General features: G+C 41.7%; 2 protein-coding genes across 2 annotated transcripts; both read left to right on the top strand.

Moving 5' to 3' along the window:
* Positions 1 to 1,348: 1,348 nt before the first annotated feature.
* cryba2b (crystallin, beta A2b) lies at positions 1,349 to 4,673 on the top strand (the record flags this gene model as incomplete). The annotated part of the gene is made up of 4 exons (XM_080753237.1): positions 1,349 to 1,506; positions 3,034 to 3,175; positions 4,116 to 4,258; positions 4,526 to 4,673. 4 exons carry the CDS (start codon positions 1,349 to 1,351, stop codon positions 4,671 to 4,673), a joined length of 591 nt encoding a protein of 196 aa, XP_080609363.1.
* Positions 4,674 to 10,577: 5,904 nt separating this feature from the next.
* Positions 10,578 to 12,546, top strand: fev (FEV transcription factor, ETS family member; the record flags this gene model as incomplete). Its single annotated transcript, XM_080753278.1, is given in 4 exon segments — positions 10,578 to 10,679; positions 10,682 to 10,775; positions 11,359 to 11,430; positions 12,005 to 12,546. Coding segments are annotated over 4 exon segments (810 nt in total).
* Positions 12,547 to 12,887: the final 341 nt, after the last annotated feature.

Here is a 12,887-nt window from a genome sequence, read left to right as displayed (position 1 = left end):
TCCAGGGGGCCTGGCCCTATAAAAACACAGGCGAGGGTCTCTCCCCTGACATTGATTATACTGGATCTGTCCCACCTCAGTACTGTCTGTAAGTATATCCACACACTGCCTCAGATTTAGCTAAGGAGCCGCAATGGGGGGCAGCTCTGTGCTTTGGTGGAGGGTTTGGGTGTGATACCCTTCATCAGTCAAGACGTTGCCAAAGCCAATATTTGTATGGAGTTTAGACAGCCGTGGATGGAGTTCAGTAATATACAGGTGGAGTGTGCAGGCTCAGTTTATCAAGAGAAGGAAAGAGGGAAATAGGGGACCCACATTGAATTCATCTAAAAGTATACAAAGTATATTTAAGCCTTACTGTTGGGGCTGACTGATCTATACATCAGAGACCCTTCTAACAACAAGAAAAGATTGCTTGATGCTTTATTATTGGTGGCGCCTCCTTTTTCTGTGTGACACGGTCAGGCTAGCCATTTAAGACAATCTATAAACATCATATCATCCTCTGCATCAGCTAGAGAGGCATACAGATGGCGGCAGCTGTGCCAATGAATTAGTTTGAGATTAAATCAGGCAGTTCTTCCTACATTAGAGATTGCCGGGTGTGTGGGGACTAATAGACAATAATAGCAGGACATGCAGTTTGCTTTTTTGTGCATTATGTTTAGAAAATGATTACAAATAAAATATATCTTTTTTTTAGAGAAAAGAGTGTAGCTATAGAGTTTTATAAATGGAAACCAGTTAGCCATTCCTTGTGTGCTCAGTTCTGATTGGCTGCCTGTATTATAGTTTTTTTACATTTTTTACACACAACGTACAGTATATACGTTATTTGCTCCTTGCCATAGCCTTAAGTTGGACTGCAAAACAAATAGTGGAAATTCTAAGTAACATTTATTTTCAGGAATACTGTACATTTAGCCACTGATGGCAGCAGCTTTTTGGAGTTTATGTTAATGAACGGAATATGTAATTGAAGACATTAGCAAAACAAGAGCATGGATGCTGAAAATGTACTTTGTCAAGTGGCCTTCGTCTGGATTTAACTTCAACTAAACATGTTTTAACTGTACATGGCCCACACGTAATGTAACCGATTCTCCATGTCATGAAAACACCTCTTCTGAGTTTACATGAGGTCAAACATTATTTTATCCTTACTGAACTCACTTAGTAAGTCAGTGCCCACATATTTTCTCTCTCACCTACCAAGTGAATTCACGTCCACATTTCTTGGCGATTAATCATTTCAGCATCTCATGTTGTATCAAATTTTATTTTTTAACACATCTTCAACCTTCCTCCTCGGCCAGAGAGTAACCTCCCAGAGGAATAAGCAGCAGCCATGAACACTCAACAGATGGAGCAGATGGGTCAGTTCAAGATCACAGTCTGGGAGGAGGAGAACTTCCAGGGCAAGCGCTGTGAGTTCATGCTGGAGTGCCAGAACATCATGGAGAGGGGCTTCTGTAAGATCCGCTCCATCAAGGTCGAGAACGGACCGTAAGTCACTGTAGCGTATGGCCCTCCTCTATGCTCTTTCCTCCTCTTCTTCCAAATCGGTCTCATTATCCACTGGATTTACATTCAATTCTTCCGCTCTACCATGTCTTTCTAAGGAAGATAATTCAGATGTGACCAGTTTAGATCTACTATTGAGTATATGCCATAGCATAAATGGTAAATGGTAAATGGTGCATTTATATAGCGCTTTTAATCCAAAGCGCTTTACATAGATTGTGCATTACATTCACCCATTCACGCACACATTCATACACCGGTGGCGGAGGAAGCCATGTAAGGCACCAACCTACTCACCGGAGGCAATTAGGGGTTCAGAGTCTTGCCCAAGGACCCTTCGACATTAACTCAGGGGGAGCCCGGATTCGAACTGGGAACCCTTCGGGATTTATACCCTTCGTGCTCTAATACCAGTTTCTCTACCCCTGAGCTATGACGCCCCCATAAGTGTTCTGCTGTGAGGTGTTAAGGTTTTGAGGATATATTCAATCACATTGGCAATATAGCATTTGGTGCCACACTGCAAAATCTGAGAGTAGCCTAAATGTAACCACTTAAGCCCAAAAGGCTATTTTCAAAACATTTTGAAAATGTTCACCGATAATAGGGACAACCACTTTAACACCAGAGTTAAAGTGGTTAAATTAACACTCAGGATTTTACAGAGCACATCATTAGTCATTATTGCTGTCTTCTGTGTGCCTCAGGGGTGACACTAAGTTATACGGTAAATAGATAAGTGATATTACTATTTATAAGTACACATAATGTATTCGTGCCATTCCGACAATGTCATGTCATTCTGCTTAGATGCATTCTCCCAGAAATGACATGAACATACAGAAGAATACTTTTCATATTACGTCAAAAATAAATTCATTTGAGGTGAAATTTGTTAGAGAAAAGTATAGTTAGTCGGTCAAACAGATACATAGCATTGTTACCATGGCAGTTGGCATGCATTTTATTCAGCTTGTGCATGTGCATAATGCTGTGTGCAGCTGCTGGCTATGGCGATGAGCAGAACGGCTGACTGAGACTGACTGATGATCAGATAAAAAAACAGGTGCAGCAGCAACAGTAATAGCAGCAGAAGCAATACTAGTAATAGCAGCAGCAGCAGTAGCAGGAGCAGTAGCAGGAGCAGTAGTAGTAGTAGTAGTAGTAGTAGTAGTAGTAGTAGTAGTAGTATCAGCGGTGATAGTATTTGATGTTTGCCCTGGGCTTTGTATTGCCAATAACAAAGGGGGAGTACGCTGTTTTCACTCAATTACGTTGAGGTTCAGCTCTGTTTTAATATGGCACTTTCAGTGTTGTTGCACTTCCTATGTTATTCTTTGTTTTGGGATTTCATTCATTCAGTTCCTTAATCTATCTATCTTTCTTTCTTTCTTTCTTTCTTTCTTTCTCTCTCTGTAAAGCAATTTATATTTATTTGTTATCCTACTGCTCACTCTACTCTAAACTTCACTCCTCTTTCTACTTGCCTCCTCCCTCCCTCCTCTCTAGTTGGGTGGGTTATGAGTACCCTGAGTTCCAGGGCCAGCAGTTTATCCTGGAGAAGGGAGACTATCCTCGCTATGAGGCCTGGAGTGGAAACAGCGGCTACAGAACCGAGCACATGCTTTCCTTCAGACCCATCAAGTGCGCCGTAAGTTCCTTCATTTTACCCTCCATTTCTTCATGCTCTCAACTCCAACCTTTCCATTCAATCCATCAAAGTATTTGACTCATGGAATGACTCTCCGTCCCCCTCTGTCTTTCTTCCCACTTCTCCTTCTTTCCCTAAATCTTTCATTGCAATCACTCTCGTCTCTCTTCCTCTCCATCTATTGGTTAATATGTTAAAAGACAACATCACCCATTTTCAACCTATCTTTGTAGGCCTATAATCTGTCCTCAATAACACTCATTATAAGATGGCACTATTTCTGTGAACTTGCTCTGTATCAGAGGAAGGATGTGGATGGTTGAAAAACCTGCCTACCAGTGACATTATCGGTGGGCAGTTTTGGTCATTTCAAACAAGATTTACTTTAAGCATGATGACTAGTTTCTATTAGCTTGGATTCCCCATTGATGATGTCATTGGTAGGCAGGTTTCTGAACTGTCCATAGCCCACCAATGAGATACAGAGTGAGATTATGTTCCATCTTATAATGACCAGTAGTTAGTGAGTTAGTGAGGACCAATCATGTGAATACATGGTTGAAAATGGGTGATGTGTTCCTTTAATATACAAGTTAATATTATATCATATATAGCAGCATCTCCCTTCATTAAGCCGTCTTTCTTCCAACTGTGCTTTCATTTTCAATCACAAAACACTCACTCAGGGGGACAGCATTCAGGGGGACTACATAGTTTACTACTATTTGCAGTTGGTATACTGTTCAGCTTCCTATCATGCAGCTACCCAGTAAAGTCCTCAGTGTTGATTTAAGGTACCGAATGGTAACTCACCATTGGGTTACATTTTGTGCACTCTCCGCTTTAAATTAACACCTGTAGTATATGCAGCCAACCAATGCTCTTTCTTAGTTTTACCATTCATTTGTCTTTCTCTGTCTGTCTGTCTCTCTCTCTCCAGAACCACAGCGACAGCAAGGTGACCATGTACGAGTGTGAGGACTTCCAGGGCCGTAAGTTTGAGATGTGCGATGACTACCCCTCCCTACAGGCCATGGGCTGGTGCAGCAAGGAGGTTCCCTCCATCAAAGTCAACTCTGGAGCGTAAGTTACACATCAAGACTTTCTTTTTAACATGAACCTATAAGTGTGTTTGTTGTTGATTTATTTGAGGTAAAAGCAGCGGGTTTAGATGCATGACATTAAAGTGGTTTTGTGGACTGGACTGACATTCAAATATTTCATAAAATAAATTGATTGAACTATAGCGTTACAAATGCGTACGGGCGGTTTCAATATCTAATTTTGTCTCTCCATCTCTCTCTCTCTCTCTCTCTCTCTTTTGTTTCTCTCCGTGTCGACACCATCCAGCTGGGTGGCCTACCAGTTCCCTGGTTACCGTGGTTACCAGTACATCCTGGAGAGGGACAGGCACCAGGGAGAGTACAGGCACTACAATGAGTACAGCACCCAGGCTCACACCAACCAGGTGCAGTCCATTCGTAGGATCCAGCACTAGGCCTTGGTTCCAATTGACCCGACCTGACTAAACACCCCCCAACCTCCCCCTACACACGTGAAAACCCCTCCTCAACCCGAGCCTGGACAGACCAACGCCACAGAGCAGTAGATGGCCGAACTCCTTTCTATCTACCTACCTATCTATCTATCTATGGCTCTGCTTGTATTGACATCTAACTGCCTACTACTACCCATGCTATAGCATGTCCTTCAAATAGGCAATAAAGGCTTTTCTTCAAAAAACTGTGGCAACCGAGTGCTTGTGAATATTCCTTTTTTTACACATAATAAAATCCTCAGTGTTCTCCCTGTCAGAGCACAGGTGCAACAAATGCACAAGCATGGCATAAATCAGAACACGCTACACAGTAAAATCCTGGGTGTTAATTTAACTGAGTTACACATTTATTAAAATAACGCTGAGGATTCTACTGTACACTCTCTCTCTCTCTCTTTTAGGTACAGGACTAAGCCTGTAAAACAATAGAATATTTAAAATAGACTGTTTTCAGCTTTGTGTTATAGTGAACAGGGCAGATTCCATTTCCTATAGCTTCTTAGAGAAGATTATTTGAACACAACTAATTGACATCGAATCTCTCTGTTAGGTTTTAGGATGTGTAATATTGTTCTTGTCAGATTGTAATTTTATTTCCAATAAACAAGAGCACGAGATCACAGTTGTTTCTATTGTTGTTTCTCTATTGCTGCAGGCTTGCACAAAAAAGGCGAACTAAAGAACAAAGAACAACAGAGATGCCTCTATCATTTTCAAAATAAAATGTATTCCTTCTACCAGCAGATCAGAATAGAGTAGGCTGTTCCATAGAGAAATTAAGAAGAAAGGCGGCGGGGGACTCACCATTATTGTTACTTAATTGCTAATAATGATCTTACCTGCTCAACCTGGTTGGTGTTAAACAATACCATGGTGAAGCCAAGATAATCAAAATGTCATAAATTGTGTGTGTTGTGTGCAATGTCAACAAGGTCATATAAGGAAAGGCATAAGGCTCAAGAATGACGTGGTACCTCCAGGTACAGTGAGCTTGGCAGGCAGAACAGGGAGCAGTGGATTCTGCAGGTGTGACCTGTCGTGCAAGCTAAAATGAACTTAGCTGCTATTACTCTACATAAAAATGTAACTTACACTAAAAAGCTCTCTTTTATAATGTGTAGGTTATAGTAAAATAGCTATTGTTGGTAACGTGTCTAAGGACATGCTGTGACAACTGCATGTGATTGAATTCAAGTACTCATTTGTCCAAAGGCCAAATGATAAAGTCTCCCTATAAATCACATAAAACATATAATTCTCCATCTCAATCCATTTGTATTCCACCATTATGGTCACTGTTAACCTCCAGGCTTTCTTTCAAACATATCAACGTTTTGCTATAGGTGCAGGTTTAGAGTAGCTAGGCTACATGTACTTGAGTACTGTTAAATACATTGTATCTATACTTTACTTTATGTTTTAATACTTTCACTCCACAACATTTAATCTCAAGACAAATATTTAACTTTTGACTCCACTAGATTTCTAGGAAGGGAAAGGGTATGAATTAACCCCTAGGCCATGCTTAAGAAAATATAGCCTACTTTGTAATTTTTATATTGAAGTACTTGAGTTTCTACTTTAACTCAAGTAGAAATTTGACAGAGCAACTTTCACTTTTGAGTAATATTTGACCAGGAGTAGGCTACACTTAACAGCTGTCTCAAGAGCTGGGGTTGACAGGGGCGTCACAAGGGGGGGGAAAGTGGGACTGAGTTACTAGGGCCCAAGGTGGAGGGGCCTTAATTATTTTATACTTTAGCTATTGAAAAATAGCAGATCTACAAGCTCGCATGAGCTTGTAGATCTGCTATTTTTGAAAAGTTGTGAAAATGTGTGCAAATCTTTGAATGTACCGTATGTATTTTTTAACTGAACATTTGCAACTCAAACTTTGCTTCTGGTGGGGCAGCTGGAACAACATGTTTTGAGATGAGGGTCCGCGGCCAAATACATGTAATTTTTGGGGATCCTTCACATGAAAAGGTTTGAGCACCACTGACATAGAAACACAAGTTTTTCAAAAAACCATAGAAGGATTTGAAGTGTTCACGATTTTTCAAAAATAGCAAATCTACAAGCTCGCAGCGCAGAAGATCTGCTATTTTTCAGTAGTTAAAGCACAAAATAATGCGTTCCCATTCTAAATGGGTTAAACCCCCTCCCCCTATGAAGAACATTCGTGGGGGGCCCGCAGTGAACCCTTGTACCCAGGGCCCAGAATTTGGTGCGACACCCCTGACTGGTTGGGGGTTGAGAATGCAGTTCGCTGTCCATGGTGCTGATCCTGGACGCCATTCACAGTGGTTTGTCAAACAATGTTTGTTTATTCTAATGCGACACATTTTGGAGGAGCAAAATCCGTTGATGGGTTTGTTTATCTACGCACACACTCCTCCCGTAGGTCCAGGACGTGGAAGTCCGTGTTACACACCCACAAACTTTCACTGGCTAGGTCACGAGTCTGGGTTGGACGCATACCGACAGTAGTCCCACACCCAAACCAGGATCTTTTAATGAATGTTCAACCATACACACACCTTTCTCAAATATACATACCTCGGGCGACTGATTAAAACGGCTGCACCGTTGCACTGCAGGGCAGCTTTAGTTATAGTTTACACACAGACGTGAGGAGTTATGCTGCTATATAGCCTAGGTTGGTTTATGAAAGAGGCCTTCTTAACCCACAACATTAAGGTAAGATGAAGGTGAGCAGTTTTTTAGTGTCTATATATGCTTGGATTTAACAGCTAGCAGTCTGAATTATAAGCGTGTAGCTCATGGCATGAGCTAGTAATCAATGGAAAAACAATCATTTTGGGGGTGAACTACTCCTTTAAACACAAGCCTATTGGTTTACAGAGTGCCTGTCTCACTATAGCCTGTACAAAAACTAAATGTAGCCTATACCTATTGCAGCTAACTTCGAAGTCTTGTTTACTTTCATTTGAGGCCAACTGCTGTGTTAACGTGGGCTGATGATAGCCTATACGCAACGCATTTGGGGATATAATAATCTAGCATTCGAGGCTTGTTTTAAGTTGCCTGCGACGTTTACTGGACTCAGGCAGCTAAAGCAAGTCTGGGACGCCAGAGAGACGCACCTGCCAGCAGCCCAGCAGCATGAGCAGCCCCACTCCGCGGAGGAACACAGGACAGGAGCCAGAGGCAAGGATAGTGGACCTGAAGCGTTCCGTTTGGTTCCAGTGGCACTCTCAGCCTCAGGGGAGTTCAACACTGGGGATTTTTTCTGTGCACAAAACGTGCAGGCCTTTCCCTTGTTCAAAGAGAAAGAGATTTGACACCATTTAACATGACATAAAAATAGGAATAGGAATATTGTTTCAAACGGTTCAAAGCTGGAGCAAAGAGTGTGGTTGGTTGAAATGGAAAAGTGGTTTGTTGACTATAGAAGCAATAGTGGCTCAACAGTCGAAAGCTTTTTTTTGTATTTGTATTTTTGCTGCCGAGTCATATACTACTCTATTGCTTTCTAACCCATTAAGATCAACTAGGCCTACTAGTTTATACACTGTATAGGCTAAGCCTATGGTTAAGCCATGAAAAGTGAATAATTAGCCTCGACATGCATATGTAATCCAGGCTAAATCCATGTCATAATTTTGCAATCTTCCGTTTTTAAGCCTATATTTGGTTATGTTGTTCGTTTGTTGAAATGTTAAATCCCCTGATAGCAGTCAGTGGTCTCCAACTGTTAAACAGAAAAATACGTTTTTGGATTGCCAATCTCATCCAATCAGGTGAGAGAATCAATGTGTCAGCTTCAATTTTAGTGTTCCGGTTCTGTCTGCTATATAGCCTAGCCTATGTTTTGTTTTTGTTTAGTCACTTCTAATGTAACCAGTGTATCCTGTATCCTGTATGAGTTCTCTTTCCTGATTGGATATCCCGACCTGAATATTATTATTATTTTACTAAAGAGCTGGAGAGTAAGGGAGACGGAGACCCCTGCAGAGGCGTCAACTGGCAAGCTATGGCAGCTGCCATACCTTGGCTACAGGGGGAAATAATAAAATGTTGGCTACTGTAATCGTGCCTGTTGCTAAGGTTTGGGGCGCGCGTGCAAGACACCAGTCATGTCGCCATACCTTAGCCTTTTCTGAACTGACGCCGCTGGACCCCTGCTGAACAAACACTTAATGATTAACAGCTAACACTTAGGCTATTAAAAAGAAGAAGAAGAAAGAAGTTAATAATAATGTTATAATGCTGTTATAGCCACACGTTGATCTTATCTTAGCTCATCATGAACACCTGGCGATATGTCCGTGCAATGCGTGCATGGCCTTTGACAACATGGAAGGCGGGCCGAAGGCCTAATGGCAAGGAACCCGTTTTTTATTTCAACACCAATCACCATGTCTGCAGTATAGTGGACAGTAGCCTGATAAGTTTACTTGCATTAAATAAAAATGTTGTGGTATTTCCCCCTCAAGTATAGCCTAAGTGTAGGTTATATATGACTTCACATCACATTTGAAACGAAATATATTTCATATTTTCAAGGCAAATATAGTGGTTGGGGGACAATACATATACAGCCATGCATTGATAGGCCTATTAAAAAATACTTTTGACTACTTGAGTTTTTACTTGGCCAGTGATGACTTCTTTCTTCTTGTCTCTCTTATGTCTCATCTCATCCTTGCAGAGAGTGTTTACATTTTTATGGTTCTTCTCTCTGCATATTCTTGGGCTTAATTGTGGTTTATTTGGATAACAGCCTAGAAGTTTTCACCCAATAAGGACATATTTACCACTTGTCAAACCTGTTATGACCATGTGCTGCTAATGCTAAATATTTTTGTTCATTCGTTTCCTCCGATATCTATTTGTTCCCCCCCCCCTCACTCCCCCACGCATGCATTAGCTGAGGGAGAAATAAATCTACTCCCATGCACTGTTTGTCTTTCAGCAAAAAGCTTTGAATTCTAAGACTACACAGTGAATAGCAGTTTTCGAATACAGACAATTTACTCCTATATACAAACAGGAGCTGTGCATGTTTCTAATACCACATCTGAAACCAAATAAAATGTTTTGCAGTTGCTCATTTTGCATTCAGTTTGGACTTATTCGTGCAGAAGTCAATCAAATGTACATATTGCACGTGACGTGCTGCCGCCCTTTAAATCAACATAGCAATCTGTACAAGTACCATGCCTACACTTTGGCCTGTTTGAAGCCAGGTATTTACTTATGTAAAAGAAAGAAACGGTCTATTATTTCGCTATGTGTGTGCATTAATGTGTGTGTGTGTGTGTGTGTGTGTGTGTGTGTGTGTGTGTGTGTGTGTGTGTGTGTGTGTATATATATATATATATATATATATATAGGTCTATATATAATTAAAATTAACAAATGAAATAAAAATATGAGGCCTTATACATCAATGTCCACCACAAGCCATGGTTTTAGAGTTACAAGCTCATTACTCCCAGATTGAGGCTATATAACGTTAAACCTACAAACAGAAGGCAGAGGGGGCGAAATGTCCTTGTTTTCTTACGCGCACCGAGGCGTGATTTTGAAGGTAAATATTCTTTTCCCAACATGAAATAGGTCTTTGTTGTTTGCCGAGAGGTAAAGAGGCGGAAAAGTGAGTAGGATCTGAACTGGTTTCCATGTCAAACACTTCAATTCACCATAGAAACTCAGATCTTAACGCGGAAACTTTATTAAACTGTGATGGCGGATTGATAAGGGCGAATTTCTATCGGCCCCTTTTTATTGTGGCCACCCGGGACTGACAGAGGTAAATTGCTCTTTTAATTAAAGCAATGCACCAGGGGAAATTGCTGTCTGAATATTGTCTCAGAGATGGGGGCCAGTGACAGTTGCCTGGAAACTTCAATCTGTCCACCCGCATTTATTCCAGATCACAGTTATGAGATAAAGTTTAATAAAAATCTTTGCCCCGTGCCCGCCAACGAAATGAAATCCAACCCTTTCTGCAACAACCGAACACAATGAGACAGGACTGCGGAGGAAGACTCATGTTCAACATGTATCTCTCAGGTTCGTTGTGCTTGTCTGTTAAAAATGTAGAAAATATAGTCTATATTTTTTTTCTCTTCTCCCCTCCTCTCCTCTCTTCTGCTATTGAGGAAGACGTGCTGGTGCTCCAGCAGTGATGCGCCGTTTCCAGGGCAAAGGGACTGTTCAGCCGTTTCTATCTCTGAAAGCCCGTCTCCTCTTTTGTCGGAAATCGGATATCCTCTTTCCTGGACGCGTTTCCTGCAGCTCCGCCGGTGGAGCTGGAAGGGGAGACCAGAGGCTGCATGTATTAGAAAGCTGGACCAGGAGGATGCAGTTATTAGGCTGTAGCCCTACGTTGAATTATTTTCACATTTTCATGATTTTATTTTAGAGATCTTCAACGTTATTTCTAGCTTAATATTTATATAGGCTACCATATAGGGCCAAGCTCACATGATCAATATTGCTTAAGAAATAGCAGGCCTATATTTATTTGAAATATTTCTTGGAAGTGTAAGAAAGAAAGAAAGAAAGAAAGAAAGAAAGAAAGAAAGAAAGACAGTTGGCTATAGGTGTTAACCTACAACTCACATTTATAATTTGATTTTCATTTTAATTTCAGATCCAGCAGAAAACCTATTGAAAGAGAGCAAAGGAACATCTTGGGGTCCAATAAATACAGGAGTGCAAAAAGGTAAGCAACAACTACCGAGACAAACAGATTTACCATTTTTAGGCTATACACAATATTTAGATTGACATTATTAATATATCTTTCAATTAATTGCATGTTCGCGCCTATACGCCAAATAGGCTACACCATCAGGAATGTGTAATTAATAAATCCAAAGAAAATACAAATAAAGTAAAGCATGTCAATTTAATATTGAGTGTGGCTTATTTAATTTCTCTCAATAGGCCACTCGTCATCCTGCTTCATTGTGATGAACCCGGCGAATATACTTTAGGTTAATCATTTGCCTAGAATTTTTGCTATCATCATAGGTCTATTTTGTTTAATCTCCGCTAAGCCACCAAAAATAATCACAGTAGGGCAGGCTAAACAAAACATATTTCCTTTAAATGAACATAATCCACCTAGGCCCGCCTATATGAAAGTAATCAAACCGAATATTATAGGCCCCTCCGTCTTGAACTGTTCAATCAATATTCAAACTATAATTTGCTTGAGACAGAGCATAATATGATCTCCTTTATTAATATTAATATATTAATATTAATCATCATTATTATTGACTTCTCCACAGGTAGCGGGCAGATCCAGCTATGGCAGTTCCTGCTGGAGCTGCTGTCAGACAGCAGCAACATGTCGTGCATCGCCTGGGAGGGCACCAACGGGGAGTTCAAGCTCATCGACCCGGACGAGGTGGCGCGGCGCTGGGGCGAGCGCAAGAGCAAGCCGAACATGAACTACGACAAGCTGAGCCGCGCGCTGCGCTACTACTACGACAAGAACATCATGACCAAGGTGCACGGCAAGCGCTACGCCTACAGGTTCGACTTCCACGGGCTGGCGCAGGTGTGCCAGCCGTCGAGCACGGAGCAGGCCATCTATAAGTTCCAGAGCAACTTCGCGCCGATCCCGTTCCCCGGGATCTCCAAGCTGAACCTCGTGGCGCCGGGCGTGGGGCCGTCGGGGTTCTCCTACTGGCCCGGCTCCCCGCCGACGGCCCTGTACCACGGCCACAACCTCCAGCCGCCCGGGCCTTTCGGCGCCGTGTCCGCCACGCACATCAGCTGCGTCAACAACATCAGCAACCTGAGTAACATCAACAACCATTACAATTGACTCTTAAATGATCTATATATGCAGTGGCTCTCAATAGTGGGGTCCGGCGGGGACCCCCCAGGCCAGGGGACCTCCTTGAAGGGGTTCCAGCCAGGTCCCCAGCTAAATTACAATACAGGCCTATAGTTTAACCACTTTTACCCACTGGCTATATGACTCGATCGGTTATTTTCAAAATATCTTGAAAAGAAATAAACACTTCAACAATACAAATCTTAGTATGGGGTCCCTCCCTGCTCCCTGGCACAATACATCTTCAAATGGGGGACCGCGTTCAAATGTTAATTAATGTGGAGGCCCTTGACATGGAAAGGTTTGAGAACCACTGATACAACATAGGC

The sequence above is a fragment of the Nannobrachium achirus genome (assembly GCF_963921795.1).
Source record: "Nannobrachium achirus genome assembly, chromosome: 22".
Lineage (NCBI taxonomy): Eukaryota > Metazoa > Chordata > Actinopteri > Myctophiformes > Myctophidae > Nannobrachium > Nannobrachium achirus.
The sequence above is the reverse complement of the archived record's forward strand: the minus strand, read 5'-3'. Positions and strand labels throughout refer to the sequence as shown.